Below are 17,953 nucleotides of genomic sequence, written 5' to 3'. Positions count from 1 at the left end.
ACCAAAGGATTTTCATGACAGATTATATTAAATGACAAGTTTAGCTTGACGAGCATGATAAATTCCTCTCATTTATTTTTTAACAAAAAATGCCATGCTTGTAACTAAATTTGACATCTCGTGTCAGAACAAATTGCCATGAGAAACGTTTGATTTGTCATGTCTAAAAATATGGCGTCAATTGTTTAGCATTTCCCAAAAGAAAAACTCAAAGCTCATGGCGACATGGAAATCATGGGCCCAAGGAGAACTTATCTTGCATCTTCGGCATACAGTCTTGCCAACTTTTGAAGAAGTCAACACATACATAGGCAGAAACACAAGGGATTTGGTTCGTTTGCACTTGATTTTCCTTCCTTTCTACACACCGGCAAATCAGGCGATCACAAACCGAAATTACTTGCTGCCGTGGAACCTCGGGGAGAGTGGAGCGCCGTCGCCGCCGTGATCACAGCCGAGTCGAGCACAGCCGGTGCCACGGCCGCCGGAGCCCTGCTCCTCGCCTCTCTCAGCGCCGTCGCGGCTGCGCCTCAGGTATACCGTGCCTCGTCCCGCCCGGCCACGATGATGCGCGTCTCGCCGCCACGGCCGATCACATGCCGTCACACGACCATCGCCGAGCACGGCCGCTCGGTCGGGAGGTTGGACACACGGCGAGGTTTCTACCAACCGCGCGGAAAGGATAAGAAGCCGCGCCAACTACTCGGCGCCCAAACGGCCCACCCTTCCCGGCCCCATCCCCTCCACACGTCACCGAATCCAACGGACGCACGCGACCCGACGGCCATGGCGTCCGCCGCCGCCGCCCCCGAGTCCGACCGCGCCGCCCTCGTCAAGGCCTTCGACGAGTCCCGCACCGGCGTCCGCGGCCTCGTCGAGTCCGGCGTCTCCACCGTCCCGGACCTCTTCGTCCACCCGGACCCCTACGCGTCCGTCCCGCTCGCTCCCCCGGGCGTCTCCATCCCCGTCGTCGACCTCTCCCTCCCCGCGCCCGTCGCCGCCGCCACCGCCGCGGCGGCCGCCCGCGACTGGGGCTTCTTCCACCTCGTCAACTACGAGGCCCTCGTCCCCTCTAGCTACCCCGCGAGGGCCCTCGCCGCGGTGCGCGCCTTCAACGAGCTCCCCGCACCCGAGCGCTCTGCGCACTACGGCCGGGCCATGGGCGGCGGGGTCTCCTACTCCTCCAACGTGGACCTGTACCGCTCCGCCGCCGCGAGCTGGCGCGACACCATACAGGTGGGGTTCGGGCCTACGCCGCCCGACACGGAGCGCATCCCGCCGGTCTGCCGTACGGAGATCGTCGAGTGGGAAGCGCACGCCACCGCGGTGGCCCGCGCGGTGATGGCGCTGCTCTCCGAGGGGCTCGGGCTCGGCGAGGCGGCTCTGGAGGAGGCCTCGTGCCTGGAGGGGAAGGTCATGGTCTGCCATTACTACCCGGTGTGCCCCGAGCCTGAGCGCACCATGGGCTTAGTCCCGCACACCGACCCCGGCGTGCTCACCGTGCTTGCACAGGACGGCGTGGGTGGCCTGCAGGTGAAGCACACCAATGAGGACGGGGAGAGCTACTGGGTTGACGCGAAGCCTGTACCCGGCGCGCTTGTGATCAACGTCGGGGACCTCTTGCAGGTAAAATGCACTCTGTCAATGCCCAAATGCTGGCAACTGAATTCAGTTCTAAATACAGTCTGCGACGACTCGTTTCAAGTTATACCTGAATTATCTAAAGGGCGCATGCTACCAATTCAGCTCAAACCAGATGATTTAGGAACAGTGGACATGTTCTAAATACTTCCATTTGTGCACTAATTGACTTTAGGATGTGAGATTTTGTGTGCTCAAAACTTTGAATCAAGAAATCATTACTCTCATGATGCAAGTAAGAAAGCTAGTAAATACAACTGATAATAATTTGTGTGGAAGTAACTCCATGTGTCAGTCCTAGATGCTTTGAACTCACATTTTTCTGTCATTTTGGTTGCACCATCTGAAGTGTAGAAAATATGAATATGATTTTCTTTACGTTTGATTCATAAAATCGATCAACTAGAGTTTGAAGTGTGTTCAACAGGTGCAAGTTATTTTATCTCCAGTCTCGGTTAGCAAACTAGAGGGGTTATAACTCAACAGAGCCTTCCGATTCCAACTTAGATTACCCTGAAAAGAATGTTGATTCATCGAAAAGATTACCATCTGATTCCTATTATGATATGTGGGCAACAAACTAGACAAACAATGCATGGGTACTTTGGTAAACCCTGCAACTGTAAGTACTAAGTACCCATAAAGGATACCACTAGAAAGTTGTAAATAATCCACGTAATTACCAATCAGTCAATCACTAGAATTTGTGCACTTAAAACTTTGAACCCAAGAACACATTTACTCTCATGATGGAAGAAAGTAAACTAGAAAATACCACTGATAATTATTTGTGAGTGGGTAACTCCATGAGCTGATCCGTAGATGCTTTGAACTCATATTTTCTGTCATTTTGGTTGCACCACCTGGAGTGTAGAAAATATGAAATATGATTTTCCGCCCGGTTGATTTATGAAATCGATCAAGTGGAGTGTCAAGTGTGTTCAGTAGCTGCAAGGGTGCTTTAGTGAACCATGCAACTGCAAGTACCCATAAAGGATACCACTAGGAATTGTGAATTGCTATCCCACTTAATTACCCAATCAGTCATTCACTAGTACGGAATAAAGTCATATAACCGACACAGATATGTACGAAGTGCAGAAAGGCGGTCCATTTACTTTCTAGCAACATGTTCTAACTTCCTACTCCCTCTAGAATTTAGGCTTATTTTGACTACTCGAGCTCATGCTTTGACGAAGAATTAATCCAGCAATACTTATTGTCTTTTACATATAATTGATACTACTTGACTCATCTTCAAAATCACTTTTCTTCGGATTGTAAATTTGTAACTATGAACAGTCAAATTTGTAACTGAGAATTAATCCAGCTCATGTTATAGAAGCAATTTACAGTCCAAGCTCATATTTAAACAGTCAAATTTTGCCACACATTTTGCAATGGACGGAGTATCTGTTTCTTTGGGTACATATTGGTACTAAAATACATAAGCTGGTGGAAATTTCAAGTAAATATGGAAGAGATGACTTTCTCTATGATAACAACTGGCCAGTATAACCAGAGAGTATTACTGAAGATGGATAACTGGAACTGGATGTGGTAATATGCTGACATGTTGTATTAGTAGTAGGTAGTAAGTGACAATGTTCCAAATAACGGCCAGTTAACTGCTATTCGGACCCCTCCATATACGAGAAAGTGCTATCATGTCCATTAACTGGGAGGGCCAGTTAATCGTTGACAAACCGATTTATCGGCTGTCAGCCGAATTATCGGCTGGGCCTATTAACTGGGAAGCAGTTTTTGACCCCAAACTACTCTCCTATGCCAAGAACAGAAGCACTACTCTCCTATGTTGTGTTGTTCTGTAAATGCTGATGTACTACTGCTGCTGTTGCTGTGCTGCCCTCTTATGTGATGTACAAGTAGTGCTGTTGCTGTGCTGCTCTCCTTTGATGTTAGATAGTGATGTACAATTACTGCTGATGTGTTGTTGCTGCTGCTGCTCTTCTATGTAGATCTAGACATCATCAGAACATCAAGGTAATACTCTTGTTGCTATGTAGCCTAGGATTGCATATTTAGACATTCAGTACAATGCATGTTGCTATATAGCGTAGGATATATAGATATGGCCCCAGTTAACCTACCGATATATTCAGTTAAATGGCCGATTCGCCGATTAATCCCTTATCAGGCCCCGACCGATATGATACCAGTTACCGATATAACATTAGTAAGTGAAAATAGTCTAGATTAGAAAGTAATACCAGAATTTTAAGTGAGTCTCAAGGGAAATTTAAGTAAATCTCAAGGGCAACATGTGATGCTGATTGCTGAACAAAGCTGTCCCTGAAGATTATTGCTTTGTAGGTTACATTTTCATCTATCTCTTTTTCTAACAGAAATCCTGTCTCTTTTTCTATAATCATTAAAAAGAGACGTTATTAGATAGAAAATAAATCATTCACTAAAACAGAGCATAATCTCATGGTTATCCCAAATTCTCACAAGACAATATTTCAAGAGCATGATGATTTATAAATCAGCTTGTTGCCATTTGTTAGAGTTATAATACAAGTCATGTACCCTTTTATATTTATCCCAATATATAAGGGGTTTTCCTGCATATAGTCCATCACCTGTACATGTATATATATCGGCCTATGGCCTCATGGTAATACAAGTTGCTTATTCCTAACATGGTATTAGAGCCTAAGTTTTCTTAGCACGCGCAACTCGTGCTCCTCCCGATCTAATCCCTCGCACAGCCGCCGCCGATCCCGTCTCTTCTTCCCTGCCGCCTCGATCTCTCCCCGCTGCAGCCTCGATCTGGTCCCCGCTCTAAAAACTCGCGGCGGTTCCCGGTCTAGGCGGCTCCAGACTCGCGCGGCAGGCCCTAGGCGGCAGGCCCAGGCGGCTCCAGTCCCGCGGCAGGCTCCAGCGGCTCTCTCGCGCGGGACTCCTTCCCGCTCCGCGGCAGGCTCCAGCGGCTCACTCGCGCGGGACCCCTTCCTGCCCCGCTCCACCAACCGCCTCCAGACCTGCTGCTGGATCCCATCGCTCCAGACCTGCTGCTGGATCCTAGCCGGTTCGGTGAAGTCACCGCTCCCACCTGAGTACTGCTGGATCGGTTTTCTGGCGGATCCTATCCCCTGCTGCTGATTTCGCCAGATCCAGCGCTGCTCTTGTTCTCCCGTTGCAGCGCCCGCCAGCCGCCTCGATTGGATCCGGCTCTCTGGTTCCAAAAAAAAAAATTGTCTGCTTCATCCGGCTATGTTGCTGTTCCTCGTTGTCCGGTGATCTTTGATGGCACTAATTACACCGAGTTCATTGGCTTCATGCGCATTCACATGCGTGACATCCGCCTATGGGGTTTTCTTTCTGGCGAGGTCTGTTGTCCGCCATGCCCGGTTCCTCCCGTGGCTCCCACTCCGCCGACCCCACCGGCTCTTCCTGCGGATGCTTCTCAGGCCGCAACGGATGCGACTAAGCTTGTTGATGAGGCCGCTGTGAGTGCTTATGATGAGAAGGTCTTGCCTTATGAGGAGGCTTTTCAGCTGTATCATGGTGCTCTGTCCGTTTATACCCAGTGGCTTGATGATGATGCTCGTGCTGCCGCTGTTCTCACTGCTAGTGTCCTGCCTCAGTTTGCTTCTGAGTTTCTGGGCCTTCCTACTGTATTTGAGATGTGGACCCGCCTTCGTCAGCGCTATGAGCCCTCTGGTGATGCCTTATACCTCTCTGTGGTCCGTCAGGAGCATGCTCTTCAGCAGGGTGACTCTACTGTTGATGACTTCTATGCACAGAGTTCTGCTATCTGGCGCCAGCTTGATTCTCTCCGCAGTGCTGGTTGTCGTACTTGCCCCTGTTGCCAGGCTGTCCAGGCCGACTTGGAGTTTCATCGCGTCTACGAGTTCCTGTCTCGGCTCCGTAAGGAGTTTGAGCCCCGGCGTTCTCAGTTGTTTGCTCGTGGCCGTATTTCTCTCATGGAGGCGCTTTCTGAGATTCGTGCTGAGGAGACTCGCTTACGCGGTGCTGGTTTGCTGGAGGTTCCCTCGGTGCTCGCTGCTCGGACTTTTTCTACGCCACCTGCTGCACCGACCCCTTCTCGCTTGAGTGCTCCGCCGCTCTTGCCCACTCCTTCTGGCGGCTCAGGTCGCCCCCGTCCACATTGTAACTACTGCAACAATGATGGTCATATTGAGCCGAACTGCTACACGAAGAAGAAACACTTGCGCAAGGCGCGGTCACCATCTACAGCGACTTCGTCATCTACCTCGACAGCTTCAGCCATCGCTTTGACTGAGCAGGACATTCTGAGACTTAAGCGTCTGCTCGCTGCTTCAGGTTCTTCCTCAACGGGTACTGCTGGTTCTGTGACTGAGGCTTCCCGCACTGAGCAACCACCTTCTACACAGTCAGGTACATCCCCATGGGTTCTGGACTCTGGAGCTTCCTTTCATATGACTTCTAATTCTTCCACTCTGTCCTCTCTTCGTTCGCTTGATTCTCCTGTTCATGTCCTCACTGCTGATGGTACTCCCCTTCCTGTCGTTAGTAGAGGCACTCTTACCACTCCTCCTTATTCTGTTCCTGATGTTGCTCATGTTCCTCGACTTACCATGAATTTGTTTTCCGCTGGTCAACTTGCTGATTCTGGTTGTCGTGTCATTCTTGATCTTGACTCTTGTTCTGTTCAGGACCGTCGCACGCACACTCTGGTTGGGGTTGGTCCTCGCCGCCGTGATTCTGAGGGTCTTTGGGAGTTGGACTGGCTTCATGTTCCTTCCGCTGCCCATTCTCTCGCCAGTTCTTCCGCTTTGGTCGCCTCGGCTACTGGTTCTTTCCAGCAGTAGCATCATCGACTTGGTCATCTGTGTGGTTCTCGTTTGTCGTCGTTAGTTCGTCGAGGTCTTCTGGGGTCTGTCTCAGGAGATGCCTCCTTAGAGTGTTAGGGTTGTCGTCTTGGCAAGCAGATTCAGTTACCATATCCACATAGTGAGTCAGTGTCTAAGCGTCTTTTTGATTTAGTCCATTCCGATGTATGGGGTCTGGCTCCCTTCGCTTCGAAAGGGGGTCATAAATACTATATTATTTTCATCGATGACTTCTCTCGTTACACATGGCTTTATTTCATGACTTCTCGTAGTGAGGTGTTGTCCATTTATAAGCGTTTTGCTGCCATGGTTCATACTCAGTTCTCTTCTCCCATTCGTGTGTTTCGTGCTGACTCCGCTGGCGAGTATATCTCTAAGATGTTGCGTGGTGTTCTTGCTGAGCAAGGGACTCTCTCTCAATTCTCTTGTCCTGGTGCTCATGCTCAGAATGGCGTGGCTGAGCGCAAGCATCGTCATCTTCTTGAGACGGCTCGTGCATTGATGATTGCTGCCTCTCTCCCGCCTCATTTTTGGGCTGAGGCCGTCTCCACCTCCACCTATCTCATCAATTTCCAGCCTTCCGCTGCCCTACAGGGTGGTGTTCCTTTCGAGCGTCTTTTTGATCGGTCTCCCGATTATTCGACGCTTCGCTTGTTTGGTTGTGTTTGCTATGTTCTTCTTGCCCCCCGCGAACGCACCAAACTCACCGCTCAGTCTGTTGAGTGTGTCTTCTTAGGCTATAGTGATGAGCATAAGGGCTATCGTTGTTGGGATCCTATCGGTCGTCGGATACGTATCTCTCGGGATGTGACTTTTGATGAGTCTCGTCCCTTCTACCCACGCCCATCTTCCTCGACTTTTTCAGTGGAGGATATCTCTTTTCTCACTTTTCCTGACACGCCTATCACACTTGTCGAGCCTTTGCCTACTCATTCCGCTCCCTCTGCTTCTCCACCTCCAGTCGATTTGTCGCCACCATCTTCCACGGCCTCCTTGTCTAGTATGTCACCGGATTCTACACCTTCATCTCCGGTAACTTCTTCGTCGCCACCCTCCGATTCTACTTTAGCGATTCCTCCTTCCATTGTTCCATCTTTTCCTCAGTGTTACACTCGACGTTCACGTTCTGTGGATGCCTCTCTGGATGTGCCGTCCTCCTCGTCTCAGCCTACTTATGGCTTGCGTTCTCGTCCTCGTCCGCCTGTTGATCGCTTAGGATTTTCCACCGCTGGAGCTGCTGTTCTTGAGCCGACTACTTATCATCAGGCTGTTGTTCATCCTGAATGGCAGTTTGCGATGGCTGAGGAGATTGCTGCTCTTGAACGCACAGGTACGTGGGATCTTGTTTCCCTTCCTCCTGGAGTCCGTCCCATCACTTGTAAGTGGGTCTACAAGGTAAAGACTCGCTCCGATGGTTCTCTTGAGCGTCACAAAGCTCGTCTTGTGGCTCGTGGTTTTCAGCAGGAGCATGGTCGTGATTATGACAAGACTTTTGCTCCTGTGGCTCATATGACCACTGTTCGTACACTTCTTGCCGTCGCCTCTACACGCCACTGGTCTATCTCTCAGCTTGATGTTAAGAATGCTTTTCTTAATGGTGAGCTGCGTGAGGAGGTGTACATGCAGCCTCCACCTGGGTATTCTGTTCCTGATGGCATGGTATGCCGTCTTCGTCGCTCTCTCTATGGCCTTAAGCAAGCCCCCCGAGCCTGGTTTGAGCGTTTTGCATCTGTGGTGACTGCCGCTGGTTTTTCACCCAGTGTTCATGATCCAGCATTGTTTATTCACCTTTCTCCTCGTGGTCGGACTCTTCTTCTTCTTTATGTTGATGACATGGTCATCACTGGGGATGACCCTGAGTATATTGCCTTTGTCAAGGCTCGTCTTAGTGAGCAGTTCCTTATGTCTGATCTTGGACCTCTTCGCTACTTTTTTGGGATTGAAGTCTCATCTACCTCTGATGGCTTTTTTATATCCCAGGAAAAGTATATCCAGGATCTTCTTGCTCGTGCTGCTCTTACTGATGAGCGCATTGTTGAGACTCCTATGGAGCTCAATGTTCATCTCTCTGCTACTGATGGTGATCCCCTGCCTGACCCGACGCGCTATCGTCATCTTGTTGGCAGTCTTGTTTATCTAGCTGTCACTCGTCCGGTTATTTCTTATCCGGTTCATATTCTGAGTCAGTTTGTCTCTACTCCCACATCGGTTCACTATAGTCATCTCCTCCGTGTTCTCCGATATCTTCGGGGCACAATCTCTCACCGTCTATTCTTTCCTCGCTCCAGTTCTTTACAGCTACAGGCCTATTCGGATGCTACGTGGGCTAGTGATCCTTCAGATCGCCGTTCACTTTCTGCTTACTGTGTTTTTCTTGGTGGTTCTCTCATTGCCTGGAAGACAAAGAAACAGATTGCAGTTCCCGTTCGAGTGCAGAGGCTGAGTTGCGAGCGATGGCTCTTTTGACGGCAGAGGTGACTTGGTTACGGTGGTTACTTCAGGATTTTGGTGTTTCTGTCACTACACCGACTCTGCTCTTATCTGATAGTACAGGTGCTATTAGCATTGCGCGAGATCCTGTGAAGCATGAGCTCACCAAGCATATTGGTGTTGATGCTTTCTATGTGCGCGCTGCTGTGCAGGATCAGGTTGTTGCTCTTCAGTATGTGCGTTCTGAGTTACAGTTGGCGGATTTCCTGACGAAGGCCCAGACTAGAGCACAACATAGCTTTTATCTCTCCAAACTCAGTGTTGTTCATCCACCATGAGTTTGAGGGGGGGTGTTAGAGTTATAATACAAGTCATGTTCCCTTTTATATTTATCCCAATATATAAGGGGTTTTCCTGCATATAGTCCATCACCTGTACATGTATATATATCGGCCTATGGCCTCATGGTAATACAAGTTGCTTATTCCTAACACCATTGACAATATCTAGACACTTAAAGTACTGGCCCACAGTGCACAGTTTTGAGGAGCGGTTTTAGAACGCCATCATCTCATGCACATCTAATCTGTTTTTTTACCCTGTTCTTTCTTCAGATAATGTCCAACGATAAGTACACGAGTGTCGACCACAGGGTGGTGATGAACTCACGTGAAGAAGCCAGAGTTTCGATCGCCGTCTTTTTCAATCCTGGGAAGCGAGGGGATTCGGTTTTCTATGGACCGCTACCAGAACTGGTTTCTCCAGAAAACCCGCCAAAGTACAGGAGTTTTACGATGTCTGAGTTTTTCGGGGCCTTCTTCAAACGAGACCTTGCTAGCAAAGCTCTACTCGAGAACTTCAAATTGTAAAATGGTTCAAACGTCATCAAACAATGTTTGAATTTATGTATATGCAAAGTATGTAACCATCTCAGTGTAAGTGTGGTTCTGTGGTTTCTCCGAAGTGCCTCCCAACATAATGCTACAGTATTTTTTCTCATTGGGTGATCGTCATATTCTTGCTGTCTCAGTAGGGTTGGCCTATGGAGCTGAGTGTGGCCTCAAGCCATTGAAAAAATATTTCAAGTAATCATCCTTCACACATAGCTGAGTATATTGTTTCTTCATGTAAAGTTTTCACCGTATGTAGTCCATATTAGAACCTTCAAAAAGACTTATACTCCGTTTTAGGAATGGAGGGAGTATGTATTTATGAAGTGGACCGAAATGCATATTGTGTGTATGCTGTAATTCTTTCTGCAACTACCATTGCTTGAGCATTCAGGTGCTCACATTACTCATTGGCCGTTGAAAGCTGTATTTCTTGTGCCTCCGGTTGAAATTATCTATCTTTTTTCAGTCTGATTTTGACTGAAATATTTTGTGGTGCCATCATTTGTGCCTTGATTATAGTTCCTCTGAATCTCCTTTCCGCTGGCTGTTGATATTAGCGCTAGTGTGGCGCCTTCACACTGCTTTCATCATATCGTCCAAGGTACGAATGGTCCAGGTTAGTCGACAGGACACCACTTTGCAACCATGCCTTCCTCGTCAGGACAACATGGTGCACTCAAGCATACACACACTCATCTCTAGGTCCAGTGGCAAAGCCAACCGGAATAGTCTTATGGGGTCATTGTTAATTTTTGAGATAACTTATTTCACAGTACTCCCTCCGTTCCTAAATACTACTCCCTTCGTTCCTAAATATAAGACCTTTTAGAGTTTGCACTATGAACTACATACAAATGTACATAGACATATTTTAAAGTATAGATTCACTCATTTTGCTCCGTATGTAGTCTTCTAGTGGAATCTCTAAAAGGTCTTATATTTTGGAACGGAGGGAGTACTATAAGTCTTTCTAGAGGTTTCATTAAAAGACTACATACAGATGTATATAGACATACTTTAGAGTATAGATTCACTCATTTTGCTTCGTATATAGACACCTAGTGAAATATCTTAAAAGACTTATATTTAGGAACGGAGGGAGTATATAGTAAATGTATAGCAGTTTTAGGTTGTTTTCTCTAAAAGGTATAGGGTCAATCCCACATATTACATGTAGAATCGCCACTGTGAGTAGGTCATACGCAGTTTTTTTTTAAACTACATAAAAGATTTGTCATTTTCATTGAATAAGAAAGAAGGTTTAGAGTTTGTGGCCTGAAACCGAGTTACAAAACATAAATCTCGAAGCATTAGAATACGTCGCCCCACCCCATAACTAGCTGCATGTGAGGCTAGTAAGCATGAACAGGTATGTATGTACTCCCTCCGTTTTTAAATATAGGTTTTTTTAAAAATTGTACTAGTGAACTACATACGAAGCAAAATGAGTGAATCTACGTTCTAAAATATGTCTATGTACATTCATATGTAGTCCTCTAATGAAATCTTTAAAACTACTTATATTTAAAAACGGAGGGAGTATGTGATTGCTACTGATGCTGTACATATATTATTAGCTGAGTCAACGGAGCTCGTGAGTTGTCCTGACTTTCGACTCTTGATGATAACCAAGCACTATTATACTCCCTCCGTTTCATAATATAAGTCTTTTTAGAGATTTCATTAGAGTACTACATACGGATGTATGTAGACATACTTTAGAGTGTAGATTCATTCATTTTGCTCTGTATGTAGTCCTTTAGTAAAATCGCTTAAAAGACTTATATTTAGGAACGGAGGGAGTATAATATAATAACTATACAATCACCAGCCTTTCTGTTGCCGTTTAATTTACAGCTTGAGCATATATAGCGTGTAGATAAACATACTACAGCATAAGTTGTCTGCAGCTGCCAGGGCTCGATCGGAACACGGAAAGAGCAGCCTGGGCGAATGGAGAATGATCTAATAATTCTGTTAAAGAAATGCATGAGAGATGTTATATGACAGGAGGTGACGATGACGTCTTCGGATCCGAACAAAAAGCAATGGGATCGAGTTTGGATAAGTACTCGTATACTACGTCTGCTACATAAATCTTCCATAAAGGAATGAATTGAAAATCTTGAAGACTTGACGCAGCGGCGCTGTGCATCGTATAAATTTCGCAACATGGAGTTTTAGAGTGCGGTGTGGTGCAATCTCCCGAAGCATGTGGAAACCAAGCGTGCACGGCCACATAATCGGCCGAAGCCACGAGAGCTCCCGACAGTTTGGGTTTGGCGTGAAGGAACCCGCAGCTTACCGCCACAACACGCAGCCCCGGCTCTTGTTGCCTACACAAAAATGTCAGCAATCTGATGACCAGCTGAGTTCCCTGTGCTAAATCTGGGAATTGCGGGCGGCTCCTGTAGCATTCGGCGAAACCACCTCTCGATCGATGGTGCACACATACGTGGGCAGGGTACATGAGGATGGGGTCAACCGTGCACAGTGTCTGATTGATCAGGCCCGTGTGGATCGTGCACGTCAAGGACTCTCGGTGGTCCGGGTCGGGAGGAAGAGTGGTGCTGGTGCATGCGTGGTGGCACCGGCCCGTCGACGTCGCCGGCTGTCTCTTCGCTTCCGCGCGTCGCCTCGCCGGGAAATCTTGGGTTCGCGTCTCGCGGCCGGGAACGTGGGGCTCGACGGGGACGTAGGCGCGCGCTAGCTAGCTAGCTGTGGATTGCACGCGTGGCCGACGCGCGCGGCGCACGTCGTGGCGTGCCTCCGTTCGTTCGCGTGAATCGTGATCGCTCGTCGGCGTCGGGGTGGGGCTCCATCCCGTTCCCGTTCAATCATCGTCACGAGGGAACATAACATTGCCGCGCGCTGGAAAAGTTACCGTCCATCCTTCCTCCGGCGTTCGTCATGGACAGTATGTTTATTCTCGAGGTTACGGCTTACGACATGACGAGTTGTACGTAGCTTGAGCTTCACGTGCGTGCGTTGTCACACCTTTCGTTTTAGATTTTGTTGGCCTTAAGAAGTGCCTATGACGGGCCCTCTCCACGTAATCAACTGCTTTATCTTATTATATGCTTTGAAGATACCGTGGGTTCATATGGTCCTGATGCTTCAAATTTCACGGAAAACGTATCTGTAAGTTTCAGAAAAATGTAAAATGACATGTCGAGAACAGGTAAACTCACGTACACGTGAAATTTGGTTTAAAATTACGATAATGTGCTCGACTGCGCTCTCATAGTCGCATCCGGATATTGAGTGGGAATAATTAACCAACGGATCGTCTCACCAACGTGGAAGATACTGAATTCGTGCACCGATTAGTTGCTCAAAAAGTCCAAACTCATAAAAAAAGATAGATAATATATTTTAATATTTCTTCTCACGTCTAAGCTTATTTAGAGTATCTACGGCCGGATTTCACAAATCCGGCCCCTTAAACGTTAACGGACGTGTAGACGCGTTCGTAGACATTGATCGATCACATCTCAAATAATGCATTCTATAGCCGGGCACCTTAAACTAAAACTTCAAATTCATATTATTACTTGCAACGTAAACATAATACAAGCGGAGCTCGTCCAGTTCCATCGTGCCCATGTCCGACGGTGCGTCCCTCGTAGTGTCGGTCCGGTCTACGACGAGGTAGAGTTGGACATGGGACACTAGCCGGCTTACGGGAGTCGAGCTCCCACCGTCTCACATGCCCTACTCTTTCTCGTCAGAGCCCGTAACACGAACGATGCCGGTGGACGTCAGGTCGATGTTGGATTCTTCCAGGGAGGAGACGATGTCCATCACGACGCGGTTTGCAGCGCCCGCACCCTGCATTATATGGACGTCGAAGAGTGTGACTCCGCCTACCTAATGCCCACCACCGCGGGGCCGCCGCCGCCTCCCGTGCGCGCTGCCTCGCACGGCGGGCATGCCACACCATGTTGCGTTCGAGGATGCCACGCCCTCGGCGCACCAATAGAGGGGTTGCGCGTCCGCCACAGTGTTTGAACACCAGACGGACCGCACCGCCTTCAGTGAGGCAACGGCGCCGGACCCAGGCACTGGCTGTGTCGACGCAATGGGTTCCCAATGCTGCGAGTCAGAATGCTACCGAAGGGCGGCCACCTGCCGGGAGCGGCGAAGGACAAGCCGGACAACCGTCTCCTCCTCGGGGCCGCGTGGGATGAGCTTGTGATCGACGGATCTGGAGGTGAATATATGTGGGATCGATGCAGGACGTGCCCGGGCTCCCCCATATCCACTCCATATTTGGGCTGGATATAAGGGGTGCCGGTCAGTCCGGACGTTTGAGTGGTCCGACTGGATCTTTTTTTGTGACTGGTCAATGACTGGACGGGCTGTCCGAGCGTTTGAAGGAGATATGAAGGGCCGATTGTAGAGGCTCTTAATTAGGATTTATGTAGGTCACGGAATCTTTTTAAATACTGCGTTCGCAAGGTCTTAAACTCAAGACATTTTAATTTTGATATCATATTGAATCCAAACAGTAACGTGTTGTTTCAAAAGTTTGAATTATTGAACAGGTATGAACAATATATTTCAACAGAAAAGAAAAACAAAAGGATAAAAGCATCTATAACGGAACGCCTCAAATGATTCCTCATACGTTTAGAATGTGTCCTGTTAGTGACCGGACAGAGAAGGACAATGTATTCTATTTTAACTTTCCTGCGGTGTGAGAGTTTTGTGAATCGAATAGGTCACTGCATACCTTTTGGTATTGGAATCTTGAGGCGACGTGGCAGCTAGCCGGTGAAGAACTGAAGGAACATGCTATTTTTGCTCTACCTACGTGGTCACAGCCTCACAGGCGTCGACATCGGCAAGATATCGTACTGTATCTCAAGAAAATACACCAGTACCAAAAGTGGGGCGGTGCGAGACTGCGAGGTCAAAGGAAGCAAACAGAAGCAGCGAGATCATGGAGAAATTAAATGAAGTGCGTCGCGTGCATGGCTGGCTGGTACCCGCGCGCACGGCACCGTTGGATTGGACGGAGCGCTACATATACCCCACGAACTCCCCGGCCACCAGTACACCACCACCAAGCCCGAAGCCACTACCGCTTTCCCTCTCACCGCGCCACCTTGGCATAACCACACCGAGATATCCAGCTGATCTCATTCTCCCCGCGACGCCGTCCTCCCGCCCCTCGATCGCCGGCCGGCCGAAACCATAGATCCATCCCATGGGCTCCAAACCTGCGGAGACGGCAGCAGCTGGGAGCCAGCAGCAGCAGCAGGCGGAGGAGTCCTCCCTGGCGGACGTGTACAACCACGAGCTGACGCCGCTGCAGAAGCACGCCGCCTTCTTCGACAGGAACAGGGACGGCATCATCTACCCCTCCGAGACCTACCAGGGGCTACGCGCCATCGGCTGCGGCGTCGTCGTTTCCGCCGCCGGCGCCGCCTTCATCAACGCCTTCCTTGCGCCCACGACGGTGCCGGTACGTACTATATATGTACGCGCAGAAACCCTCTCGCTCTCTGCCACTGGTCGACCGATCTCTCCACCATGTGGACGACGGAGACAAAGATGCTACTCTGTTAGCTACACTGTTCTTGATCACTCGGTAGTAGTCTGGTGGCGTCTCCACTTTTGCGTAGCTAGCTGCATTCTTTCAGAGTGTGGCGGCAAAGGGAAGAAAGAAAGAGATGCCGCCTACCTTCCTTAACCAGAACATTGTTGTTTCTGGCGTAAAGAGGTGCCGCTCCACTAGAATTTAGTTCATGTTACTGATGGATCGGTTGATTATCCTTGTGTTGCTGCAGGCGAACGTGAAGCCTCCGGCTTTCAAGTTCCCGATCTACGTGAAGACCATTCAGCAGGGCAAGCATGGGAGTGACACAGACGTGTACGATACCAACGGAAGGTACTTTATAGCTCCTACCACAGTACTCTTATCTCGTAGTGCTATGTGCCCATCACCACTAGGGCGGGAAGGTCATGCTACTTATTGCTACCCCATGCACATCTCTACGGGGGAATCTACTGGCACCTCCCTTTCTTTTTTTTTTCTTTTTTTTTTTTGAGGGGACACCTCCCTTTCAAAGCATACAAACTAGTGATAAGATATAAAAAGGATAATTGCACGTTTCTAAAAGAGACAATTGCATAGCAAAGTGAAAGGAATCGAATGGCTTTCAAACCAAATGTACAAAATATAATCAACCATACAAGTTAATGGTTCAGATGTGCAATTGGAGAGCAAACTGCAATCAAATCCATTTTATTTAGGAAGTAAAACAATGAAAAGTACTATGTGATTTTTTTAACACAGACACGCAGATGCTCACAAACACGCATATATACTCATTCATATGAGCTCACACATGCACATCCTATTTCTATGAACACCTACAAGTCCAAGATACACGTGGATATATAACTGTATGCTTTTGCTATTGTAGATCCACACTTTTTTTTTTACGTATAGTACACAAATGCAAATAATTATGAAGGGTACATGTAGGAGTTTTTTTCTTCTTCAAAACCTTGCCACATGTGTGATGTGGTTGCACGACTATGAACGACCTAGGAATGTTGTGTTGCCTTTCTTTCCTCTTTGTTAAACACAGGTGAAAGGTATGGTTGCCAACATGTGGCTTTGACATAATAGAATGTTCTTGTATGATGCCAGGGAAGTCCTACTGTTGCAAAATTGCGTTTCCCAATGCTAATTTGTTTTAGAAGGAGTAGATCATTGCCTTTCTTCTCTAAAAGGACTAATATGGATGCATTTTTTTCTTTCTTGAAAAGGAGGATTACCCCCGGCCTCTGCATCAAGCGATTACTAACATGGGTGAATACTTACTAACATTTTAGTTTGTCAAAATTTCAGGTTTGTTCCTGAAAAGTTTGAGGAGATATTCAAGAAGCATGCCCACACCAGGCCTGATGCCCTAACAAGCAAAGAGCTGGGAGAGATGCTTAAAGCAAACAGGGACCCTAAAGATTTCAAAGGACGGTAAGCTTACTTCATCTGGAGTATGAACAATGTAAAAAATGTAAGCAGCGCGCTCTTTTTTTAAGCTCATGCTTCTGGATAAAAATAATGTGGCAGGGTGGGTGCCTTTGGAGAGTGGAGACTTCTCTATGCGTTGTGCAAAGATAAGGATGGATTTCTTCACAAGGAGACTGTCAAGGCGGTCTATGATGGCAGCGTGTTTGAGAAGTTGGAGCGAGAAAAAAAGGAAGCTAAGGAATTTGCCAAGAAGAAATGATGAAATGTCCTCCGATACCAGCTTATTTGTGGTTCTGTGAAAGTATTTGTAGATTGGGGCATTGTGCTTGTGAGTTCGGTTTCTCAAACTAATGTTGTGGTCGTTTGATTTCATTTGTTTCTGGTTTCATGTTTCCTGGAATGAGACTCGGAGCCTCATTGTAAATGTATAGAAACTGCTTGCAATTTGGGTAATATTGTTTCGCATTTGTTTTATATTTTACCTTTTGTTGTTATTCATTGCTTATCCCATCCAATCCTCCATTTTATCTTCAAGATACAGACATTACTACTAATCTCCACGTAACTAATTTGTATGACTTGCTACTAATCTCCAGGTAACTAATTTGTATGACCCCCCCCCCCCCCCCCCCACCCCCACCCCCCCAAAAAGGGAACTAATTTGTATATGAACTTGATGTTCAATTGGATTTCACAAATATATTTTTCCACTTATTTCATAAGTTTGTACTTGTGTGCACATCGATGATGAAACCTTTCCGACAAAGAGTAGTGGAGGGGGAGTGACATTTACTTTTCAACAATGTGAAATTTCAAGATCAAACACAAATTCATTTATGGTGTATTAAAAATAAATTAAGTAATGAATAGTGATGTTGACTATTTCGCACTTAAAATTTTACATATCTAAAGAAAAACCATCCCTTCAACATGCTTATTCAATATATAGAAGTTTTTAAACTTCAAAACAGTCTTCAAATGCTTTGTTTTTTGAGTTGTTCACATGTTTTCCTCACCGATTTTTATTGTAATTTAGTTTCCCCGGGTATTATCTCATTGTGATGAAACCTCATGTGATGGTAGGATAACATTTGTTTGAGTTTGATTGAAGGGGCTTCCCTTCATTAACTTTTTTCCCAAACATGATTGCTTTCATTAAC

The 17,953-nt window shown here is 47.4% G+C and overlaps 2 protein-coding genes across 2 annotated transcripts; both read left to right on the top strand.

Moving 5' to 3' along the window:
* The first annotated feature begins 200 nt into the window (after positions 1-200).
* LOC123406955 (1-aminocyclopropane-1-carboxylate oxidase homolog 4-like) lies at positions 201-10,143 on the top strand. Its single transcript, XM_045099975.1, has 2 exons — positions 201-1,626; positions 9,527-10,143. The coding sequence occupies exons 1-2, from the start codon at positions 565-567 to the stop codon at positions 9,779-9,781; spliced, it is 1,317 nt and encodes a 438-aa protein (XP_044955910.1). The 5' UTR covers positions 201-564; the 3' UTR covers positions 9,782-10,143.
* Positions 10,144-14,858: 4,715 nt separating this feature from the next.
* On the top strand, positions 14,859-17,266 carry LOC123406956 (probable peroxygenase 5). Its single transcript, XM_045099976.1, has 4 exons — positions 14,859-15,275; positions 15,601-15,701; positions 16,671-16,796; positions 16,893-17,266. The coding sequence occupies exons 1-4, from the start codon at positions 15,018-15,020 to the stop codon at positions 17,050-17,052; spliced, it is 645 nt and encodes a 214-aa protein (XP_044955911.1). The 5' UTR covers positions 14,859-15,017; the 3' UTR covers positions 17,053-17,266.
* Positions 17,267-17,953: the final 687 nt, after the last annotated feature.

This window comes from Hordeum vulgare, chromosome 7H (assembly GCF_904849725.1).
Source record: "Hordeum vulgare subsp. vulgare chromosome 7H, MorexV3_pseudomolecules_assembly, whole genome shotgun sequence".
Lineage (NCBI taxonomy): Eukaryota > Viridiplantae > Streptophyta > Magnoliopsida > Poales > Poaceae > Hordeum > Hordeum vulgare.
This window is presented reverse-complemented; position numbering and strand designations above follow the sequence as displayed.

Bases quoted from the DNA above. Each gene is read 5' to 3' on its own strand.
- LOC123406955 (XM_045099975.1), top strand. From the start codon at position 565: ATGATGCGCGTCTCGCCGCCACGGCCGATCACATGCCGTCACACGACC. The intron at 1,627-9,526 runs GTAAAATGCACT...TTCTTTCTTCAG, and splicing joins ACGTCGGGGACCTCTTGCAG to ATAATGTCCAACGATAAGTA.
- LOC123406956 (XM_045099976.1), top strand. From the start codon at position 15,018: ATGGGCTCCAAACCTGCGGAGACGGCAGCAGCTGGGAGCCAGCAGCAG. The intron at 15,276-15,600 runs GTACGTACTATA...GTGTTGCTGCAG, and splicing joins TTGCGCCCACGACGGTGCCG to GCGAACGTGAAGCCTCCGGC. The intron at 16,797-16,892 runs GTAAGCTTACTT...ATAATGTGGCAG, and splicing joins CCTAAAGATTTCAAAGGACG to GGTGGGTGCCTTTGGAGAGT.